The 22,463-nt window shown below is 48.8% G+C and overlaps 2 protein-coding genes and 1 pseudogene across 4 annotated transcripts; 1 reads left to right on the plus strand and 2 right to left on the minus strand.

The window, feature by feature from the left end:
- Window positions 1-127: 127 nt before the first annotated feature.
- Window positions 128-2,769, minus strand: LOC117652237 (annotated as a pseudogene).
- Window positions 2,770-3,440: 671 nt separating this feature from the next.
- Window positions 3,441-5,422, plus strand: LOC117652268 (galactose-1-phosphate uridylyltransferase). The gene is made up of 7 exons (XM_034397041.1): window positions 3,441-3,747; window positions 3,867-4,036; window positions 4,117-4,325; window positions 4,397-4,625; window positions 4,692-4,908; window positions 4,991-5,099; window positions 5,186-5,422. The coding sequence occupies exons 1-7, from the start codon at window positions 3,726-3,728 to the stop codon at window positions 5,289-5,291; spliced, it is 1,062 nt and encodes a 353-aa protein (XP_034252932.1). The 5' UTR covers window positions 3,441-3,725; the 3' UTR covers window positions 5,292-5,422.
- On the minus strand, window positions 5,410-21,296 carry LOC117652267 (protein dispatched). Of its 3 annotated transcripts, none has more exons than XM_034397038.1 (16): window positions 21,185-21,296; window positions 13,992-14,069; window positions 13,792-13,915; window positions 13,512-13,712; window positions 13,316-13,441; window positions 13,112-13,241; window positions 12,809-13,029; window positions 12,531-12,731; window positions 12,303-12,441; window positions 11,896-12,129; window positions 11,590-11,788; window positions 11,291-11,504; window positions 11,017-11,205; window positions 10,681-10,917; window positions 10,313-10,600; window positions 5,410-10,216 (listed from the first exon to the last, which is right to left on the minus strand). In XM_034397038.1, the coding sequence occupies exons 1-16, from the start codon at window positions 21,193-21,195 to the stop codon at window positions 9,278-9,280; spliced, it is 3,531 nt and encodes a 1,176-aa protein (XP_034252929.1). In that variant the 5' UTR covers window positions 21,196-21,296; the 3' UTR covers window positions 5,410-9,277. The 3 variants fall into 3 exon arrangements, with proteins under 3 accessions (XP_034252929.1, XP_034252930.1, XP_034252931.1); XM_034397039.1 differs by lacking the exon at window positions 21,185-21,296 and adding an exon at window positions 14,294-14,454; XM_034397040.1 differs by lacking the exon at window positions 21,185-21,296 and adding an exon at window positions 14,291-14,454.
- Between the last annotated feature and the right edge of the window lie 1,167 nt (window positions 21,297-22,463).

Here is a 22,463-nt window from a genome sequence, read left to right on the forward strand (position 1 = left end):
AGACACGCAGGCGGGACGCGTTTACGTTTCTATTCTGGGCGATGCATTTTACTTTGACCAATTTGACTAGAAGCAGAGATTAGTGCCGTCTGGTTTGGCGGCAATTAAGGTAGTGTAGGAACAATAGTGAACTGAAACGAGACAGGGTTTATTGACAGTTTGGCAGCGTTATGTAAACTGCTAAATAGGAGACGGCAAAATCCAAAACGTGCATGGCACGATCGGACAATGTGGTTCGACATTTGTCTTAGGTTTATTTTAAAATAGGGAGGACAAAATGACACAAAATTTGAAAGAAGCTACTTAAATCAATATCCTTATCCTAAACATTATAATAATTGAGCAAAAATAAAATGGTAAAAAGAAATCAAAGGTTGCTGGGTGGGGCGGTGCTGTTCCCGTCGGAGGCCGGTGCGGGCGGTGCCGGCGGTGCCGGCTGCTCGAAGGCCCACGAGGGCGGCTCGCTGGCAGTGAGCGGGTCGTAGTCCTTGAGGCCCACGATGTCCAGGCTCACGTCCCACAAGCGCTTGGCTGCCTCGTCGTCCCGCCCGATGGCCAAGGGGGTCGTCCGTGAGCAGTCCCTGCAGGTCAAGACACAGCCAACAGGGCGCTAGCTCAAGGTTTTCAATTTTCAACAATGCTTCACGGGAGTTTCCGAAACCCTAAGTGGTGTGTTTGCCCTGAAATTGGTTAGGTCGGACTGAGTGAGTTAGTTGAGGTGCTCGAATGCTCACGTGTAGTAGTGGCCGGTCTCCTTGGCGGCCTTCTCGTCCACGGCGCAGTAGATGCTGGTCTGTGCGCCCTGCTTGGCGGTCTTGATGAAGAAGCGGCCGAAGTAGTCGATGAGGAACTTGGTTCCCGGGAAGATGAAGGAATCGAAGTGCCGGAACAGGTCGGTGTCCACGGCCCGGGATGCAGGCAGTACGTATTGATGCCCTCGATGGAAGCCTCTGAAAAGCGAGAGAGATTTTAGTTACGTCCTTATGCAATATTTACCTCGTTTTCTTTCCCCATTCGGCCGATTTATTCATCCTCTACAAATGACTGCTTTTCGCGGCGGAAGGCGGAGCATGCATGCCAAGAATCCGCAGCTCGAAACGCACCTTGGAAGCGGCGCGCCAAGTCGCGAGTGAAGAGCATGTTGGCCAACTTGCTGCGGGAGTAGGCCATCAGCGGCTTGTAGTTGTTGTCGAAGCGCAGGTCGTCAAAGTCGATCCTGGAAACTGTAGTCGTGTGACCAAAAGACGGAAAATTCCCATCAACTTAAAGCTGTCTCAGAGCCACCCTTCGTTCCAACGCAGGCGTGTCGGGTGGAATGCCTGCTCGGCGGGCGCGCATCGCGCATGGACGGGCAAGCGAATCCAACGCCCGCGCTGTAGGCAACCAACAGCCTGCAAGCGACTTGCGCGTTGAGTGGGGTGCCTATCCCGCAGGCGGAGGTCCTGAAGACCGCCTTAAAAACTAACTGTCTCGATTGGAGGTCTATTGACACCTTCGTTGTGACGTCAGATAACCTCATGAGGCTGCTTTGGTTCTGCCGCAATGGTGGGGATCTTCCCAAAAAGTGACACCCAGAACCTCTCAAGGCCACGCCAGACGACGTAGACGGAAACAACTGCAGCTCATGCATAACTTTGTGTCTATGATGGCGGTAAAAAAGAGCTCGGTGCGTAACCACGACCGCTCAAAGAATGGCAGCCATCCATCACTACAGTGCAGAAAATTGTGAGCATTAGCATTTACTGTGTACACACGCCAACCGCCTGCGTAGTCTTGGGTAGGCAACCAACGCGCAGAGGAGTCGTGAGATTGCCTACCCTGGGAATCGCAGGCGTCAAGAGACGCGTGCTTGAGTCCTGGAGCGAGTGCAGCTACCCAGGGAGAGTGGAAAAGTCTAAATTTGGTCCTTATTAACGGCATTTGGGCCTGATTTCGACCTTTCTTGTTCCCCTTGTGGGTTTTGCCTACGGGTGCTGCCTTCCATGCTTACACATATACGCGAGGGACGAGACGGTGACGATCCTGACGGGGTCCTTGGCGGCGTCCACGTCGCGGGCCGTGGCTCGCAGTCTTGGCAGCAGTAGAACCGTCAGGAGAAAGTGGCCGAGGTGGTTCACTCCGAACTGCAGGTCGTGGCCGTCCGCGGTGCTCGCCTTCGGACACGCCATGATGCCCGCGTTGTTCACCAGGATGTGGATGGCCTTCTCCCGCTGCAGCAACAGCCGCGCGCACTCGCGCACCGACTGCAGCGACGCCAGGTCCAGGCGCTGCACGTCCATCTCGCCGACGGGGTGGTCCTTGGCGGCCTTGCCGCTCAGGAGGCGCTGCCGGATGTCCGCGGCCGCCCGCTCACCCTTGGCGGTGTCGCGGACCAGCATCACGACGCGCGCACCTGAGGAGCACGGAAAACTAAAACAACTGCCGGTGCGCCGGGACTCGAACCCGCGCCGCCGCCGGGCGTGCTGGAGTCCAGAGCTCCTATCTCTGCTCGCAAAGTCTGGAGAACCCACCTCTGCTCACGAAGTCCAGCGCCGTCTCCTTGCCGAGGCCGGTGTTGGCCCCCGTGATGACGGCTGTCTTGCCGTCCAGGCGCGCGTTGCTGCGGCACACGCCGCTGAAGATCCACACCATGCTGGAGCTGGCTCTGTTTTGCTCTGCGGTTTCTGCGCGCCCGGTGCCAGCCGAGGTGCCAGCGGGCAGCCGGCAAGAATTCCAACGATCCGATCGGATGATCGCGCGGCAGACACTGACGGGGACTGGACTGGCGGCAGACGGGAGTGGAATACTCCTCCCCCCTCTCCCGGGTACAATCAGGACAGTGAGGGGCGTGGCGGGGTGGGGGCAGCAGGCGGTGTGAGCTCAACTCGCCTCCTATGCTGAGTCTTAACTGGACAGACCTCTTTCCGGATTCCCCCTCCTGTGGCTTCCTTCTTCCTTCTGCCGCTGACCTTGGGCGGCAGACAGACCAAAATAACACACACACTCAAAAAACCTGCGTCTAATCAAACTGGGACAACATTTTTCAATCCGTAATTGCATTGGATCGGCCGGCGAAATCGACGATGGTGAATTCCCTCCAGTAACGCCAACATGCAGCAGCTCATTTTTTTTAGTTTCTTTTTCTACTGCTCAAGAGTTACAGTATGAGCTTTCATTCTTTCTTTACTAACAGTAGGGCAAATATCATTCGTTGATTCTTCGTTATGCGATTCGTTTTTATTTGGATATTCCTGTTCGTGTTTGCAATAAGTAATCCCGCTTGTTCTGCTACTGCTACGCAGCTTCGAAAGTTAATGGCAATAGCAATGTGAAGCTCATGGCGGATTGCGGCAGAGGGGAAGGGGAGAGTAAAGGAAGGGGGGGGGGCGAGAGAGGGAAGGGCAAGTCTGAGTGGGGGTACTGATACGGTGGTCTCCTGCTACCAACGTGAGCAAATAAGATGACACTTGGGAGTGATTAGTAGCACCCATGGTGGTGAGTCAAAAGTGCCCAACTACTACCCCCTACTGCCAAACACTGTGGTCGCTGCCTGACTTTTGCATAAAAGCTGGGCCCCGACCGCCGGTCCACATTGCGGTTCGGTTCAACAAGTTGCGAAAAAAATAAAATAATAACGAGTAAAGAGAGGCTGTGTGCTATCAATGAGCCTTATCAGTTTGAAAATAATTGCGGGGCATCTTTCAGAGAATAACATCAGTCGGCGTCAAGGACGCCCATAGGACGAGATGGCTTCTTTTGATCCTACAGGTATAGAAGGATAATAACTCTTGTTATTCCCTCCGTTTTCATTTTCCCTCACCGTCAGTGAAGGGATTAGATCCTGTCAGGTATAAGGTACCTAATATCATTCTGTTTAACTGTTCCAGATCACCAGCATATAAGATGGAATCCCCTGAAAGCAGAATGGGTACTGGTTTCACCTCATCGTATGAAGCGTCCATGGAGCGGACAGGTGGAGAAGACTACAGAGGAGGAAGTGCCCGAATTTGATCCTAAAAATCCTCTCTGTCCTGGTGTTACGAGAGCTAATGGAGAAGTATGAATATTTTCTGTTTCCACTTTTTGTTTCTTCTTTCATGTTTTTAGATAAAATCAGATATCATTTTAATATTTCAGATTAACCCTGTTTACGAATCAACCTTTGTGTTCACAAACGATTTCCCTGCTCTCTTGGAAGATGTTCCTGCTCCCAAAACAGACCCAGAGGATTCTCTTTTCCAAATGAAAAGAGCAAACGGAACATGCCGTGTCATGTGCTTCCACCCCAAATCTAATGTAACCGTTCCTCTGATGTCTCCAAGTGAAATACGAGCTGTCATTGACAGGTCAGTATCAAGCTACAGAACATGAATTTATTTTATTTTGGCTTAGTTTTTCTTTCGAACCACTTAAACAGGTGGATTGAACAGCAAGAGGAGTTAGGACAAAAATTTGAGTGGGTTCAAATTTTTGAAAATAAAGGAGCTGTTATGGGATGTTCAAATCCCCACCCACACTGTCAAATCTGGGCATCGTCCTATGTACCAAATGAACCACGGGTAAAAGATGAAAATCAACTGGCATATTATTTGAAGCATGGACGTCCAATGCTGATGGATTATGTGAAGAAGGAATGCGCTAAAAAGGTTGGTTTGGGTGTTGTGTTTATATAATTGCCTTTGAACATGTCTAACACATATATTTTCCATCAGGAAAGGCTTGTCCTTGAAAATGAACATTGGATTGTAGTTGTGCCTTACTGGGCTGTTTGGCCTTTTGAAACTATGGTTCTTCCCAAAATGCATGTGCAACGGTTTACAGACCTTACTCCACCCCAGCGTGATTCACTAGCTGACATCATGAAACGTGTAACCACAAAATATGACAACCTCTTTCACACCAGCTTTCCTTATTCAATGGGCTGGCATGGTACGTTTTATTTTTCTAACTGTCAACTACTGAATATTCTTTCAGCTGATTGTGTAATTTTTTCATTTTCTTTGTGTTGCAGGTGCACCCACAGGGAAGTTTTTAAAAGAAGATTTGAAGCATTGGGTTTTCCATGGAATTTACTATCCTCCTCTTCTTCGGTCAGCGACAATTAAGAAGTTCATGGTGGGGTAAGTGTCTTGACCACCCATAGTCAAAACTATTCAGGTCTATATATTTCTATATAATTAAGCTTGTAAATTTTTCTTTCATCCAGCTACGAAATGCTGGCACAGTGTCAGAGAGACCTCACTGCAGAGCAAGCAGCAGACAAACTTCGTCAGCTGCCTGAAGTTCACTACAAGTTATCAGCAAAGAAGTAGAAAACTATCTGCTGCCCTGATGGCAAACTCATGTTAGTTCTCAGTTCACCTGCTTTCTCATCAGTTTCTCTGAAAGTTTGGTGTAATTTCACAGAAGGTTGTTTCTAAAAATAGATGCTTTATGTACAAAATACCTTTATTTCCACAATGAGCACTCCAAGCACTTGCAAGTAGTAAGTATTTTGTGAGTAAGGGGTTTTAACAGGAACTGATGAAGCATTTCATTCATCACTCCTATTTGTTACAAAGAGAAATTAACAGGAAACAAGAGAATTGACAGTTCTAGTGTCTGATAGTTAAACACACATCTTCCATTGAGTAGCAACAATAACACAATTAATCCACAATCATATAGATATATGTATATATGTAGGATACAAATTTTTAGCTTTGAATACACACACATGAACAAGGTAAATCCCCTTTTCTTTGGGAAAAGAAATCCTTGCCAACATTGGCAATTCAAAATAATGGGTGAGGCAATAAGTTTTAAGGTCTTAGAGGGATGACAGAACCAATTCTTATTCCAGCTTGTAATTCAAACCTTAAACTAACCAGATCATTACAAAGTAATCAATTCCTCGGATATGACACCATTCACCCCTATCTTGTGCGTTCTGTTCAAATTTAGAGTTAAATTTCTTAAAATGACATCGTAAAGGAGCACTTGCAAGAATTGAGCTGTCGTAAGGTCAGTCTGGGAACATTTTATAAGATAAAGGTACACAGTTACAAATATAAGAAAAAGTTGTTTGTTGTCTGCAAAGACACAAATGCTGCGAAGAAAACACAATTAAGCTTTCTAACTTATTTGGGAAAGAAAAATACAGAGGCAAGAGCTGGGATTGACAGTTGATTGGGCCATACAAAAAAAAAGAACTGACTGACATTCCCCTCCTCAGCTCCAGTGCCTGAGCGCATTTATCTGGAGAACAGTTTCAAATCTCACATACCATTCTTAATTAGAAGTCTTACATGGTTACGATTATAGTATACACACAACAACAATACTAATAAAAGTAATAACAAAAAAAATCAGTTCTCACAAAATGGCAATAGTTTCTAAAGTGTTTCATTTACGAGGACCAGACTATAATGTGAGTGGCATGGAGAAATACATGCCTTCATTTTGTCCTTTCAGGCCCAATTCAATATCCTTACATGAGATTTGCACTAAAGCCAGATTATGTGGAGTACAAACCAACAGTAAATACAGTATGGCTCACAGTCCTAATCCAAGAATCTAACAAAGATTTGATACACTGGGTGCTAAAACTGAGTGTATACGAGAATGTTGAGAAGGTTACGGAAACAAACATTAAAGACAAATGAGCGCACAAATAGAACTTGATTATGCCTTCGCTTGATATCACAAGAGCAGGTAAATTGCAATGTTAATATTTACCTGGTATAAACGGAGATCCTATGCAGTTTGTACAAGTATCATCTATCAACTACAGACACTTATATTAAATTGCAAGCTTCTCTTAGAGAATATTTAACACAGATGATGCTTCATAAGTTCCATAAAAAAATATCAATCCACACATATTAATGCTATATGCTCATGGTTCTTGCTTCTACATCTATATAGTTCACTACACTGATTCTTTTTAGATTTATAAAACTAGATTGATGAATGAGCTTCTATGAACTAATAAATGACAAGCCTTCAAATTTCAATTCAAATGAGTTTCACTATGTTTTCAAATACATATAGTTACTATAATGGACTTTTCAATGATTCCAAATAATAATGGGAAGGCATTATTACTTTTAAGATTTAAGACCCAATTCAAGGGCAGAACCTTCAGAAAAATTGCACGACACCTAAGAGCAGCTGCTACAGAAAACTGCTGAGAGCAAATTCAGGATAGATTCAAAGACACACAAGCAACATAAGAGAGGAACAAAACTCATGTGCATGATTTATAAACCACCCCGAAAATTGTTTCTCTATGGTTTGCAGCTATAGAGACCGCATCAAAAAGAACACATTTTTTCGCTACAAGGTGTTTTTAAACATACAATTTTCAGTTTCTATTTAATGTAAAATGCTCGCATATCATGTCGGGACGTTCACGACGGCTGTCTGTCTCAGACAGCATCTTGTCATAGCTCAAGAGAAATGCAAAACATGAACAAGAAGCCTCATGAATAATTTAGAAGTCTTAAGTATTTTCTATCCAATCTCAAAAATAAAGTTTTCACCAGAAGGTGATTCTACAAGCTGTGATCCATCAGAGGATCAACATACAATGCTAAAACCAAAACAGTCACCAAAAACATCACAGAAAATAATGTCTCTTCAAACCTCAAATACACTTAAAAGTACAATTAGAGAAAAGTTTTTAAAAATAAAAACAAAGGTATTATTGTCTTATGGACACTGATTGATTCACTTAAAACTTATAAATATGAAAAATATTTCTCACTTTTGATTAAAAAATATAACTTAAGCCTCACTCAATGACAACATACATTTCTACCCTTAACAATCAGTTATCTTGCCACTAATTCTTAAGGCAAGATAACAGCAAGCGTAATAGTCATAATGGCTTTTAAAAAAATGACACCAATGAAAGAGGAAACATTCCTCTAACAATTTGCCTAGAATTGCAATGTTTCACAGTTGCAATTCAAGATAGCTATTTAAATCAACTATTGCAGAAGGTAATGATCATGACACTACTCTCAGTAGTTCTTCACGATATTAGCCATGCGTGTCACATTCAATGAAAAGTGGTAGCATTAACCATCCACAAGGTAGTAATGCAAACACCAACTATAAACTTTGAAAATAAAAAAGTGGCTTTATATTAACCCTTAGTCAAAATAACATTGACATTTTAAAACACTATGGAATATCCCACAAGGTTAAGACCAACATTAAATAGAATCTGTTTATGTTATCCAAATAAAAGAGTTTTGTCCTGAGCGCCTCTATACATCAATAAAAAGGGTGCTCGCCAACATAAAATTTCCTCCTCAATCAACTTCAAAATTAGTAAACAATAATTAAGAACCTGCGCCTTATCTAGAATGCATTTGAAAATAGAACATCATTCCTGTACAGTTACTTTTGAATATAAAACTCTTTTCAATTCTTCTTTTGGCACCTTTACCCAAATCACAAAATCAAATTGGAAGTCAAAAGGACCTCAACATACAGTCAACATACAGACCATAGAATTAATTGTTAGGTTGTCTGAAGAAAATATCAATAAAGAAATAGTTGATTTTGAGGAGGAAATGTAAAATTTAAAAAAGCTCTCATCAAGATCACTTCACTATTCTTCTAAATTATTAACTTCTTACATATTTTTCACAGATTGAAGAACTAAAACCATTCACAAACAGTTGACCAGCAACTGAGCTAACTTCATTCTTGCTTCTAGACACTACATATAAAACATATACGGTATGAAGCCATATATCATGCTTAAGATATGTTCCTATCATTCAACTCCTATCATTCAGGACAACTGAGACACTGTCTGCCAAACGTAAAGGCAAGCCACAAATAGACTATGATACAACCAACACTTCCCCTAAAACAAGCAGAGCAATTGAGCATGCAAAACCATGAAGTTTCATCATAAACTTGGAAAAGGCATCAGCAATGTCAAAGAACAAACATGTCAGAAAGGAACTCCTACTGACAATCTTGAGACAAAATACAACTTGCTTTAGCTCATAAAACAACAATTTTAACATGACATAGGGTAAATACATACTGATTAGCAATTGAAGGTTGAAATAATAATAATAAATCACAATCACAGAGAATACAATGAGATCAACACTCCTTTAAACATAAATATTTATGTGATAATCTTTGCACTTCACTCAGGAGTCCTTCTCAATGTAAATAAAACTCATATAGGGAAACCAACAGGTACAAATTTTAGCTTTAGACCTAAAATTATTGTTGTTGTTATATGTACATCAAGAGTCTGGTAAAACCTTAACAACACTATGTCTTGTTACATATGCTGTCTACTAAGGTCAACATCATCACACAGAATCACTGTGCATGCACTGGTAGCTGATGGGGATTGATCCGATGTTGCCCTGTTAGATGGCCGAGCAGTATAAAGGCTTCCTGATCTTCCTCTTGGCTGTGAGGGTCTTCTGGCAGAATGTGTAAATGCATCAAGTTCATGGCCTTCACTCCCACTTGTATGCAACGGATAGGTCGTGCTTGAAGCTGATAACGTTGATTCAGACAAAACATTGCCATACATAGATTTGTTTGACCTGTTCACACCACTTGGAGTTTGGCTAAGACCTCTCCTTTTGCATAGGCAACAAAGAAAACTATCATATGAGAACTGACCAAATCCATGCCTAGGACCAATAATGCAAAGAAGTGGCATGAGGAAAAATGTTGAATAAGTCCAACTTACGCACATTATAATGACAAGGAACATTCCAATTTGAATGTAAGCCAACACTGACGACGGCAGCATGAACACGCCGGCGATTCCCGTGGTCAAAGCACCCATTGCGGTAGGCCCACCCATTCTATGCAGGGCACATTTCACAGCTTCTTCTCGGCTGGCATTGTTGGGGGCCAATCTATAACTGACACTGTAGTGTAGGCTAAAATCTACTGCAAGGCCAATAGATGTACTGATTGCAACTGATTCTAAAACATTCAGTTCCCAGCCACACAACAAGAGAATGGCCATTGTCACAAAAATGGTACTTGTTACAGATAGAACAGCAAATAATGATACCAGGGTGTCCAAAGTGACAGCAAACAAGACAAAAAGAGACATTGCCATTGATATTAACAGGGCAGAGACAGTGCTATCAGAAATAGTTTTCTGAAGATCATAAAAATGTAGGTCAGTTACAAACCATCCATTACGCATTCCAGGAGGGGCACTCTTCAACTCTTCCTGCATCCAGTTTTCCACCTAAAAATTTAAACAGAAAAGAAACAGAAAAGTAAAAAGTTAGATTTTTTAAAAAGGCAAAGTTTTAAATACCAAAAGAATCAGAAAGAAACAAACCTCCTCATAGAAATCATTCATTTGTTCAAATGACTCCAAGTAAGAATATTTGCTATCATATTCCACAATAACAACTCGAATTTTAGGGTGTGTTAAATTCTTTGAGAACTTTGGACCAGCTAAACCAGGTTCAAACAAGTTCTGAGGTGTGCGATACAGACTGGCCATTGCTTGGATGGTACACTTTTTAAAAACAGACCGCTTATAAGGTAAAGACAAAATCTCACAGCATGGACTACGATCAATATTGTCCACAGGGTCTTTGCAGCGTCGAGTCATCCATGTTTCCTGAGTTTTAAAAGTTAATATTAAAACATGTAAATTAAAGCTGCTTTTGTACTTCCTAGAGTTGTACCATTGTAACTTACCAGACTTTCAATGAAACAGTTCGGTAGCAAAGGTCCAGTGGTAGATTGGTAAAAGGCCTGTTTCCTAACTTTGCCACAAAATTGTTTCAACCAAAGTTGAGAATCAGCATCTGCCATATCAAAAGTGTTGTCAAATTGAAGTTTTCCTTTGGAATATGGATCATAGTAGTTCCCTGAATCAATTGGTTTCACTCCCCAAACAAATCTCAGAGGTAGTTTGATATTAGCCATTGAATGCTGTAAGTAAATGAGACAGAAACATATTTTAACAACAAACACAAAAAAGGAAAAACAATCAGAAGAGGTACTGAAAATTTTAAAAACTTAAAAAGCCACCTTTTCTAGCCTTTCGAACCAAAATTTCTCTCTGAAAACAGCATCATATTGCTCAAATGGGTGAGAGCTACTGAACAGCTGAAAGTCAGGCGATTTGGGTAGTTGAAGACCAGGGTAGTAGAGCACACAGATACAGCTTCCAATAGCTATACTTCCCAGAACCACAACCCACAGAATGGGGCACCTCACCTAAAAAGAATATAAACATTTTGGAGTTACAGTATTTGCGGGTCCTCTGTATGGAAAGCACCAGATGTAAGAGAGAGTGCATTACCACTAAAAAAACAAGACCCCGATCAAAACTGCTTCTGATACGCTCAAAACTGCTGCTGATGCGCTGCAGGAGTGAAACAAGGTGTTGCAGGAGGTATCTCAGAGGAGGCCAAGTAAAATTTGGAAAAATTGACTGCTCCGAAATGATAACACATGCTGGCAGCCACGTCACCATCAGGAGGAGGTTGGCAATCACTGCCATACCAGCAAATATGCTGCAAAAGTCAAACACAGAAATGAAGAACCAATTTACAGCTACCTTTTGTTAAATGCATTGAAAAAAATCGAGTTACAACTCACCTAAAACAGCGAATTGCTGTTATTGCACTGACAAATGAGGATAAAAATGCTACAGCAGTTGTGAAGGAAGTAATGAACATTGACAAAAGAGCATGGTTCATGGTTTCTTGAAGAATTTGTTGTAGTGATGCACTTGCTTTTTCAGTTTTAATGCATGTCCACATTTTACAAAAAATGAATGCATCATCAGCTCCAATTCCTGGAAACATAAGACAACTGATAGTATTGTGTTTTAATTACTATTTAGCCTCCTGTCAATATTTTTTGTCCAATTTCAAAATTAAATAAATTGTATGATTTACTCACCAACTGCTACAACACATGCAAGGAGGTTCATGAAGGGAAAAAAGTGCAACCCAAAGACATTGGTGTAACAGAAGTATGAAATCCCAAGGGAAAGACCAATAGCAATTATGGCCATAAATGTGACAAGGAACGACCCAGTGTACAGCCACATACAAAAGAAGACACAAAGAGCTCCTAGCGAAATGAGCCATGTATCCCACACAAGGCTCTCATCAAATAGTATAGTCTTGAGGCCTATTAGAAAAATAGAACAGAGGAAAAAACATAGTTACAGTTACAGTAGAAGGAAAATGGTATACAAGATAAGATAATCAATAATTATAATGTAATTGAGAAAGTTATTGCAATAAAAAAAAATCGAATAATAAGTAATTTTATTTCTAATATGAATTTTGTGTCTCCCTTACCAAGATCCATTGCGGACACTTCTACATTTCCAAATCTTAGTGCTTTTGAGTACATAGCCCTATAGTATGGCATCATGGCAGAAGAGCGAGCCATTGGAAGGAAAATCATGGAATGTTTGACAAAAACTTGGCTGATGTTCTGCAACATTCAAAGCAAATTATTGTAACAATTAATAGCTTTGAATTGTTAATAATAAAAATAAGATTTAAAAGAAAGTCTAGACTTACCTTGGGAGGAAGGAAATCAACATCAACAAGATAATGCATAATATTGTATACAGCATTATTCTTGGTGCAATGTGGAGGTACAACTAAACAACCTGCAGCTGCATTGAACTTGTCTTCTTGACAGTCTTCAGGTAGTTTCAGATCATGATAATACTGGGCACAGTCTATGAGTAATTCCCTTGTCTTCTCTACATCATGTTCCTGAAAAGTAACACATATTTTTGAAATACCGGTAAAGTAAGGCTTTTTATATCACAAATAGCATTGAAGATGTATACCTTTATTTGAAGACAGTCAGAGTGACCATGTAGAACAGCTACATAGTTGTGTAAAGTCCAAGAGCGACAACAGGAATTGGCTGTAGAAGTCTGACAGTTTGAAGGAAAATGTGGTGTTTCTCGAAGTACATGATCTAATCGGCAAGCTGAATGTAGAGCAGCAAGAGACAGTAAATCTGATCCATCAGTTGTAGACAAAACCATGTGTGAGTATTCGGGGCCTATAAATAAAGTACAAAGTACAATTTCTATCTTCCTGCAGAAGCATTCAATAGTTCACTTCATTTCACAACAGAAACTTACTAGGGGCACCACAGAAAAATCCATCTCTTGAGAAATGGTCATGATCATGACCTGAAGACAGTTTTTTTTCACTCAGCTCATCTCTCAAAGTTTTCCATGGCTCAGATGCATTGCCATAATCAGGTTGAGCCTTAATAGGAACAAGTCCAGGTTCAATCAAATTTTATTAAAAATTTAAAAATACACAAAAAATGGAAAATTTACCTCAGACACGTTCACACCAAAAGTCCAGTTTGAGTGCTGTTCCCGATCATAGGTGTCAGATGGTACCACAAAAGCAGGAGGAGTCACATAAGTATCAATCTTTTTCTTCTTTTTCTGTTTTGGACCCTGAAAAAGGAGAAGAAAGGTTTTTACTCCAGCCTGCTGAATGGAAGTTAAACTGCCTCAGATGGCTAACCTTTCTTCGAGAAGTTGAAGATTCTTGGGGATATGACGTAGATGCTTCTTCCGTTGCATTATCTGGATTCAAGTCAATACTGGATGTCAGCGATAGTTCACTTGGGTTTGATGTCAATGAACCAGATGGCCTGGTGGCTTCTTCAATGTTTTTCCATGCTGTTATTCTCTCAGAAATTGGGGTACCTCTAGTTTCAAATCCCTGGAAGGTTTCAAAATAGTTAGAGTTTATGAAACCTTAATGTTATGAGATGTTTCAAACTAAGACACAGGTAACTTACCAGAGTTGGATCAGTAAATGATGGTATCTTTTCAGTGCTAAATGGAACTATGAAACATATTCCTGAAAAAACAGCAACAACAGCCAACACTGCAAAGGGATGTTTGACCAAAACCTTCGCATACCTAGAAATCAACAGGTGTCAGCGTCAGTGGCAAAGTAGTTACCGCAACAGACAGGATTTTTCGGTTTGACACTTACCACTTCATTTTCAGGTTGACAGAATCACCGACTAGTTCCACGGAATCTCGCACAGCCAAATGGGCAACATTATATCGACTGAAAAGAACAAAATAACAAACAAGGTAAGCAACACAAGAAAAGACGTACCACAATAATAGTAGAAAGAACTATTTTAAAACCGAATCTAAGACATGTTATTTTGTTAAATTGAAATATTTAAGAAAATAACGTCATAGCTGAGTAATGCTTCACAGTTAAAACCATTGAAACTAAAGACATAACCTATCAAAAATGTAAACAAATCAAAATGTACACACTACCGTTATGAGTTGATTTTTCAAATGACGTCGCCTCAGTAGAGAGGCCTAAAAAAATAATAAAAAATGAGGAAGAATGAGATAAAAAAATAAAACAAACACAATAAAAAATGAGTTGCCGGTCTAGCAAACTTTAAACACTAGCCGCCATAGTTCTTTGTTTACGTGCGCCACTCAATATGAGAAATTTCTTTCTACACACTTTGGGGTGGGGGAGGGGCAGGGGAAAGGCAGGGGAAGGGGCAAGAGGCTAGTTTCGCGGTTTGGCTGAAACGTAGTTCTCCGTTTAGATCCTCTCCCAAAAACTACAGCCCGACAACCAAAATACATGGGGGAATTTCTTCTCTCGGCATGACTGTAAGCGTAAAGTCTTGAAGCGTAGTTGTATGCTTGGATAACGCTTGCGCGTACAACTGCGTTTCCGTTTCTCCAAATGACTTTTCTGCGGGTCTGTGTCGTTTGTGGCTGTCCACACAATTCCCCCCTCATTTCCCAGTCTTTTGGGGCCGTGAAGAGATCTATATGGATGCAGCCCAAGTGCCAGGACGCAAGGCATCCTCCCCTGCACCTCCCCCACCCCTTTGCTCCAGACGGTGGTGGCGCCTCTGGCCCCGGCCCGCCTAGGACCGCCGTGGCTCCATCCGGACGTGTGCAGCAGTGTGCAGCACAAGCCGTGGCGTCGGGCCAGCTGATTTCCAGCGCATTTCGACTGGCTGGGGGGGGGGGGTCCAGGCGGGCCACGGGGGCGCATGGTGGTTGCATCCGGACGGGGGAGGGGGTGTCCCTGACCCAGTTGGACGCGCGTACTACGTTCCGGCACGGGGTGGGCACGGGGTGGGCACGGGGTGGCCCCAGCCTCCCAACCCCCCTCTGGCACTGCGTCGCACTGCGTCCGGGGGGCGCTTCGTTCCCTGGTGCCATCTCCTTCTGGAGCACTGGCGCCTGTGCGTGTGAGTGAAGCAGCGAGACGGGGCAGCGGCCGCATCCACGCAGCCTCGCTCCGCCGCCACGCTGCCACGCACGCGCACTGCCCCGGCCGCCCCCGGCCGCCCCCCGGCCGCCCCCGGCCGCCCCCCCCCGGCCACCCCCAGCCGCCTCCGGGCCGGAGCTTCCAGGCTGGCTCCAAGGTCGACCCGGCCACGTGCCCGGGGCCGGCTACTCGGTCGCACACGTGGCACCAACGCACAAACCCGCTAAGTGTTTATGTACTTTTACTGTCCATAACTATGGGCACATTTGTACATAAGCAAGCTATGTACAATTTTGTACGTGAATTGGGGACAATAATTCGACATTGTGCTTCAGTATTTATAAAATTGTACCTAATTTATGCAAGAGTTGGTACCTAACTTTTGTACTTTGTACAAATATGGACCATGGACGAAAGGTCCATAGGAATTAAGTGTGAAAACACTGGCTCCAATACCTGGTTCCTTGGCTCACCGTGCACCGGCTGTCTCTACATAATAACGCGTTCACACCAGCTCAGCAAACGGCCCACACACCAACTTCTCTCAACTCCAACAGCCCAGCTGTGCGAAGTTCCTTTCCCGCCAATACATTTAATTTGTCTCTCTCTCCGCGTTCGTGCTGGCGTCGTGAGAAGAAATTTAGAAGCGCCGATATCGATTCGCGCCGCACCGTATGCTCTCATCTCGGGAAAGAAAGACACAAGAGGCGGCGAGACCCCGACTCCGACCAGCGAGGCGAGACCCCCCCCCCCTCCGCCACCCCCTGCCTGCCCTGCCCCCGATCGGGAACAACATTATTGCGTCGCGCGTGCAGCGTGCTTGCGGGCCAGGCATCATCACGGGAAGCGCTGCGAGGCTGAGCCAATCCCAGCCAATCAGAGCGAATCAGGGAGAGGAGCAGAGCGATGCAGAGCGATGCAGAGCGCCTGCGAATGCCGGGTAGGCCAGCCCGCCGTGCGCCGGTGTCGCTGCGTTGCCTACCCGCCGCTCGTCGGGCGTTACCATTACCATTAAGGGCCAGACCACGCTCGTCGGTCGGGCGCCCCACGCTCCACTCAGCCATCAGCCGACCGTCGCTCTGTCTCCCTCGCACTAATGGGGCGTTCCGTACTGGTGCGAGAGCGACAGAGCGACGAAGAAAACTCTCGGAATCGGTCTGCGGGGCCCACTGCACAGGGTCCACACCGCACGCTCTTGGCACCTCCCCCGGCGTTCCTTCCGGTCCTTCAGTATTGCTTCGACCTAGAAGGTTATTGAAGGTTCGAAATTGGTAGGGCGCCTCGCTTCAGCTCGGAGCCTGACTCTCTCAGGGAGTTTGACGTCCTTTTTTGTTGTAGCTACAACAGCTGTCTTTCCGTCTGTTTGTCCGTCCGTCCGTCTGTTGGCGGCTCGTGTCTGACTTGCCATCCTGAACAGCGCCTAACCTTCCTCTACTACGACGCCTGCTACTACTGCATCGACCGGAGTGGCTACGCGGGCTGGGTGGGCTGGGCGGGCTGCGCGTGGCGCGGGGGCAGGCAGCATCCACAACCCTCCACGTGGCTGGCTGGCTGGCTGGCTGGCTGACTGGCTGACCGGCTGGCAGCGTGGCGGAGTACGCTACAGTTTACGCACAAACAAAAGGACACCCCCCCCCGTCCCCACAACTTCTCTGAGGGGGTGGGGAGGGGGGCAGACAAAAGGACGCCTCGTGGCGCGGTCAGGAGTCTGTGCCACTCGCTGCGCCGACCGAGCGTCTGTCTCTCTCACGGCCAGGTGCCCGCGGAGTGCGCGGAGTGCGAGAGAGACAGGGCGACGGCATCGTGTTCGGAGGCAGCCTGCTGGCAGCCTGCTGGCATGCGCCGCGAGGCCCACGAGGGCCACGGCATGGCCACGGCGCCATGGGGCACCGTCTCTGATTGGCGGCGCGTGGGGCCGTGGCGCTGGGGCGCACAGCCGCCGACGGCCACCGTCTCGGCGCCCCCTCCAGGGTTGCCACAAAAAGTAGGGGAAGATACCCCCGGCGCACGTGTCGGCGCTGAAGGGCAAACCTCAGCCTGCCTATGTCTGGACCTCGCTCTCGATAATTTGCCTAGCTGGCTCAAGTTGGCTACTCCTTCGGCACAACTTTGCGTCGGCGACACTGGTCCCGACAGTGTCCCGGGGTCGAGGAGGGCCGGTGACTCCACTGCCAGGTAGGGCTTGCATGGCAATGGCAGAGTCCGGTTCCCATGGCGACCGAAGGCCGAAGGGTAGCAAAGGGGGAAGGGGGGGGGGCGGCCCCAGCCTTCCCGGCCGTCCCGGCCCGGCGGCGGCAGCTGCGGAGGTGGATTGGAGGGGTTGGAAAAGACTGCTGGAAGGGACTGGTAGGGACTGGTAGGGACTGGCAGGGACTGGGAGGGCGCAGAGGGCCGAGAGCGACATCTGGTGCTCCGCAGAAAACGGACCAGGCGCGGGTCGGGTCACTTTTCAGGTGTGACGACCGAGACCCAGGCCCTGGGGGGATTCATGCAGGCCGCTGGAGGGCTTTTGCCGCGCGGATTGTCTGTACCGTCGACCAGCAGGGGAAAGGGGGGGGGGGCATCAAACCGCGCGCAAAGGCTCCACGCTCCAGCCCGCTGAGTGGCTCCCCATATTGCGGGGCACTTCGCGGCCAGCGTGGCCTGTCCGTCTGCCTGTCCGTCTGCCTGTCCGCCTGCCTGTCCGTCTGCCTGTCCGCCTGCCTGTCCGTCTGCCTGTCCGCCTGCCTGTCCGTCTGCCTGTCCGCCTGCCTGTCCGTCTGCCTGTCCGTCTGCCTGTCCACCTGCCTGTCCGTCCTGCCGTGCTCCTGTCCGTCTGCCTGTCCGCCTGTCTGTCCGTCTGCCTGTCCGCCCGTCCACCTGTCTGTCCGCCTGCCCGTCCGTCTGCCTGTCCGCCTGCCTGTCCGCCTGCCTGTCCGCCTGCCTGTCCGCCTGTCTGTCCGCCTGCCTGTCCGCCTGCCTGTCCGCCTGCCTGTCCGCCCATCCACCTGTCTGTCCGCCTGCCCCGCTGTCCGCGTCTGTCTGCATCCGTCTACCTGTCTATCTGTCTTTCTCAAGAACAGAAAAGTGTGCTTCAGCGGCACTGTCGGCGAGGACCCCCAATCAATCTACGAGTAAATAAGAAAGCAACCCTCAAGAGGAGTGTGCTCAGGAAAAACACTCTCCTCGGAGAGCGCGAGAGAAAGGTGTATTTAGGTAGAAAGTATGCTTAAACAAAAACTGTGCTGTTCCGGCAGGTGCCTCCGACAGGCCAAAAAAAAAAGGTGGTGACGAAATTCGTACATCCAATGACCAAACGCCCCAACGACGATAAACTGTTGAGTGAACTTCGGGTTAAATCCGTCGGTTCAAAATTCCGGGGACTCGAAACAAGATTTTTGTTAAAACCTCATCGCGTTTTTAAAAAATCGGTGTATTAAAAATAAATTGTTTTTGCACGGCTTTGATACGAGGCTCTCCCCTGTTCCGCGCGCCACAGAGACGCGCCCGGCGGCGAGCTCGGCCGGTCGGCTGGCAGTAGCAATATTGGCCCTTCTTATGAGCCAGCACTCGCGGCGGGAAGAATGCGCCAGGCAGAGAGGGAGAGAGAGAGAGAGAGAGAGAGAGAGAGAGAGAGAGAGAGAGAGAGGGGGGGGGGGAACGAAGGGAGAGCAGGCCAGGCGCTCTCTCTGTTGGCGAGCAGGCGTAGGTGGACGACAGGAGTGTGGGTGGAAACGCCCCGGGCAAGAGGGGGATGAGGTTGATGATTCAGTGACCGTCAGAATCAGACCCCAACCTCAAGCACGTCAGGAGGAGAGCACTGGCGCTGGAATGCCCCTCCGCGCGCTCCAAAGCCCCTCGACCCGCCCTCGCTACAGGTGAGACCAAAGGGGAGGGGAGGGGAGGGGAGGGCTTTGCGAGGACACAGAGGAAAAAAAAAACAGGCCAACTTTTCCGCAACAAAGACCGCGAATACTTATTGGCTCAAGATGTTTTGTCGACTGCCTCGCCGCCGGAGCCGCCGCTCTCACGTGGCGTGGGCGTGAGGCTGCTGTGGGACAGCGGATTGCCAATATACTTGATCCGACGACTTGCTGAGAGGCCTGAGAGGCCTCGAACCGCGGCGGGCGGGCCGGGCGGGCCGGGCGGGCCCCAGCTGCCCCCTGCCCCGGCCGGGGAGGGGGAGGGGCGGACTTTTCGTTTTCCTTCGAGTGGAATGAGCCCGTGTTGGCTGTCGCCGCTGCCGTCGCTGTCGCTGTCGCTCAGGACGACGTCAAGGGACGCAGGCCAGGGAGCTCTGCCCGCTCCGCCGAGGCGGCGTGCGTGGGTGTCTCCCCGGAGTGGCGAGGGAGGGGAGGGGGGACTCGTTATTGGCCCTACTTAAGTCCGTCTAAAAAGGGATCCATTAGTTTCCCTTTCTCCAATTTAAATAATTATCGGTCGCAGAATGGACCGAAAATGCGTGTTGCCAGTCCCGCTTCAATTAGCCTTTCCGCATCGCTTCTCCGTTCTCGGCCTCTCGGCTCGGCCAGCACGGCCAGGCCGCTCCAATTAGCTTCCAGTCTCTCGGACTGCTCAGCCCGTCTGCGTCGAGGCGCGGGGCGGGGCGGGGCGGGGCGGGGCGGGGCGGGGCGGGGCGGGGCGAGGCGGGGCGGCTCGCGTCGAGAGGGGGGCGGGGGGAGTGGAAGAGGCTTGTGGGCGTTCGGAATCCTAAACGCAGCGCTGTTGTGGCCGGTCCAATGGTCCGATGGCTTGCCGATGGCTTGCCGATGGCTTGCCGATGGCCCGATCAGACGCAGCCAAGATGAACTCCGAGCAGAGCCCTGGCAGCCTTGGCAGCTGCTCGAGGAACTTGCAGAATCTGCGCGCCAATTCGCCATTACGCTTGTCTAATGTCTCCGGACTCCGGGCCGGGGCGGGCCGGGGCTCCGTGGGGAGGGGGGGATGACCCCGTCGGGGGTCCCTGGCGCCTCCAAGTTGAAAACAGAGTCAGAGCCGCGCAATCCCTAACTTTGCACGGCTCGACAAGGGGAATGACGAGTGGTTCTCGGTCCGTGCCCGGAGTGGGAAACCAGCAAGGAACAACTGCTGCAGCCTTGGCTACAGCCTTGGGCTACCACAGCCTTGGGCTACCACAGCCTTGGCTACCACAGCCTTGGGCTACCACAGCCTTGGCTACCACAGCCTTGGGCTACCACAGCCTTGGCTACCACAGTCTTGGCTGCACGCACAGAGCCGCGCAGCTGCCGAGTGCAGGAGGGCAGTTGCGTGGCTTTGACAGATCCTGCCGGTTGAGTTGCCAGGGGTTGCTTTGGCTTGGTTTCACTCGCTGGCAGCCGGTGGCAGCACTGGCCCCTTCCTTCCACATTCCCTCCCCTTCCCCCGCCGACTAATCCCGCGCTTTTGTTAACGAGAACAGCGCGCCGTGCCGTGCTGAGCCACGCCGTGCGGAGGCGTGTAATGAGAGAGGTCTGCACATTTTTCCTCACCGAAAAAACGGCTTTCATCCTATCTTGGTAATGTATGCTCTGTGCCCAGTCTGATAGAGTTGCACGTGCGCTCAGGTATGTTATGTTACAAAACGACGCCACCCAGGAAACCGCATAAAGCTCAACGATCTCCTTTTTCTGAAAATTTTTACTAAACACCAACCGCAATCCTGAACTTAGGGACGTGGCTTATACTACTTCGAGAAGCGAGTGTCTATGGGAACATTTCCCGCTGGCTGCGACTAAGGCAGGGTGAGTTTTGCCTCAAGGTGGGGAATGCAATATCCGACAGGACAGGTGACGCGGAGGGAACGCCTGGGGAAATCCAAACGCACGCTGGTCTGGACGTTCTTCGCGGCGCCTCCCTCCGCTCCGTCGCCATGCCTCCTTCCGACAACAACGTCGGCGACGCTAATAACAACAACAACAACATCAACAAGACCTTGTCATTCTCACCTGCTGCCCATGGACTCTAGGTCGGAGGCCAGGCTGATGGCGGCGACGGGGCCGCGCCAGGCCGAGCAGTAGAGTCCCGGTGCTCCGGAGACGACTGCGGGGGCGTTGGCGGTAGTGCTGGGGGCGCAGGCGAGGATGGCGGCGTCCCGGCCGGGGAGGCCGGGGAGGCTGGGCTGGGCGGCGGGGCGCGCGTCCAGCTGCAGGACGCCGGCTCCGCCGACAGCGCCGCCCCCAGCGCTGGCGGTCGCGGCGCCGGCTGCGCGGTACTCGTCGTCTCCCATGTCACCGTCGTCGCCGTCGTCCGGCCGCCCCCCGCGGACGGGGGCGACGGGGACCGCGGGACGCTTCGCGGCTCCAGCGTGCTCCAGCGTGCACCAGCAGCACCAGCGGCCCGGGAGTCTGCAGCCGCTGCAGCCTGGGTGGCACGGCGCAGCGCGGCGGGGCGCTAAGGCTCCACAGGCTGGCTGCCTGGCTGGCTGCCTGGCTGCTGCCTGGCCCGACCCGGTGGAGCGTCGCGGCCGGACTGAGCCCAACGCCAACACCCCGTGCGCCTGGAGTCCGCCGCAGCCCGCCAAACAACCCCCACCCACCCTGGACTACCCTGGCGCCGCAACCCTCCACGCCACCGCGGGGCCGAAGTGCGGAGGGGGGTGCGGACAGCCCCCAAGCCGCCCCCTACCCGCGAGGACACTCACACAGACACGCGCGCACACAAAAGCACGCCCACACACATGCAAAAGCACGCCCACAGATCCCCCTATTAACGGTAAGTATATACACGGGCCAGGGCTGATAATAAACAAATGTGGCGCAAAATGTGTACGTACACAGAGATTGTTTTTTCGGGTAAGGGAGCCCGCTTGTGTGGAAAGGAAGGAAAACCGGCTTTTCCGCACACACTGTAAGACCCCTCCCTCCCTCCTTTCCCCTCACCGTTACCACCCCCTGCTGTCCCTTGCCCCCTGAACCTCCCACAGCTCTCTCTCTCTCTCTCTCTCTCTCTCTCTCTCTCTCTCTCTCTCTCTCTCTCTCTCTCTCTCTCTCTCTCTCTCTCTCGCACACGGGCTGTACCGTGTAATGCTTGCGTAAACTGTTGGTGCAAGAGAGACGCAGAGAGACGGACAAATAAACTTGGATCGGCAAGGCAGGGAATGCTTCGTTCGAAGGGTATCACCGCCACCCCCTATTTTCCCCCGGACTCGGAGCTTCTGAGTCACAGCGCAGAGCGGCGAAGAGCACAACACCGCGTTTTCCATGGAAGGCGGAGAGTGTGCCATTT

The sequence above is a fragment of the Thrips palmi genome, unplaced genomic scaffold, assembly GCF_012932325.1.
Source record: "Thrips palmi isolate BJ-2018 unplaced genomic scaffold, TpBJ-2018v1 HiC_scaffold_7, whole genome shotgun sequence".
Lineage (NCBI taxonomy): Eukaryota > Metazoa > Arthropoda > Insecta > Thysanoptera > Thripidae > Thrips > Thrips palmi.

Bases quoted from the DNA above. Each gene is read 5' to 3' on its own strand.
- LOC117652268 (XM_034397041.1), top strand. From the start codon at position 3,726: ATGGCTTCTTTTGATCCTACAG. The intron at 4,626-4,691 runs GTTGGTTTGGGT...ATTTTCCATCAG, and splicing joins AGAAGGAATGCGCTAAAAAG to GAAAGGCTTGTCCTTGAAAA. The intron at 5,100-5,185 runs GTAAGTGTCTTG...TCTTTCATCCAG, and splicing joins ATTAAGAAGTTCATGGTGGG to CTACGAAATGCTGGCACAGT.
- LOC117652267 (XM_034397038.1), bottom strand. The intron at 13,030-13,111 runs GTAAGTTTCTGT...CTTTATTTATAG, and splicing joins ATTTTTCTGTGGTGCCCCTA to GCCCCGAATACTCACACATG. The intron at 10,217-10,312 runs GTTTGTTTCTTT...TTAAATTTTTAG, and splicing joins TGAATGATTTCTATGAGGAG to GTGGAAAACTGGATGCAGGA.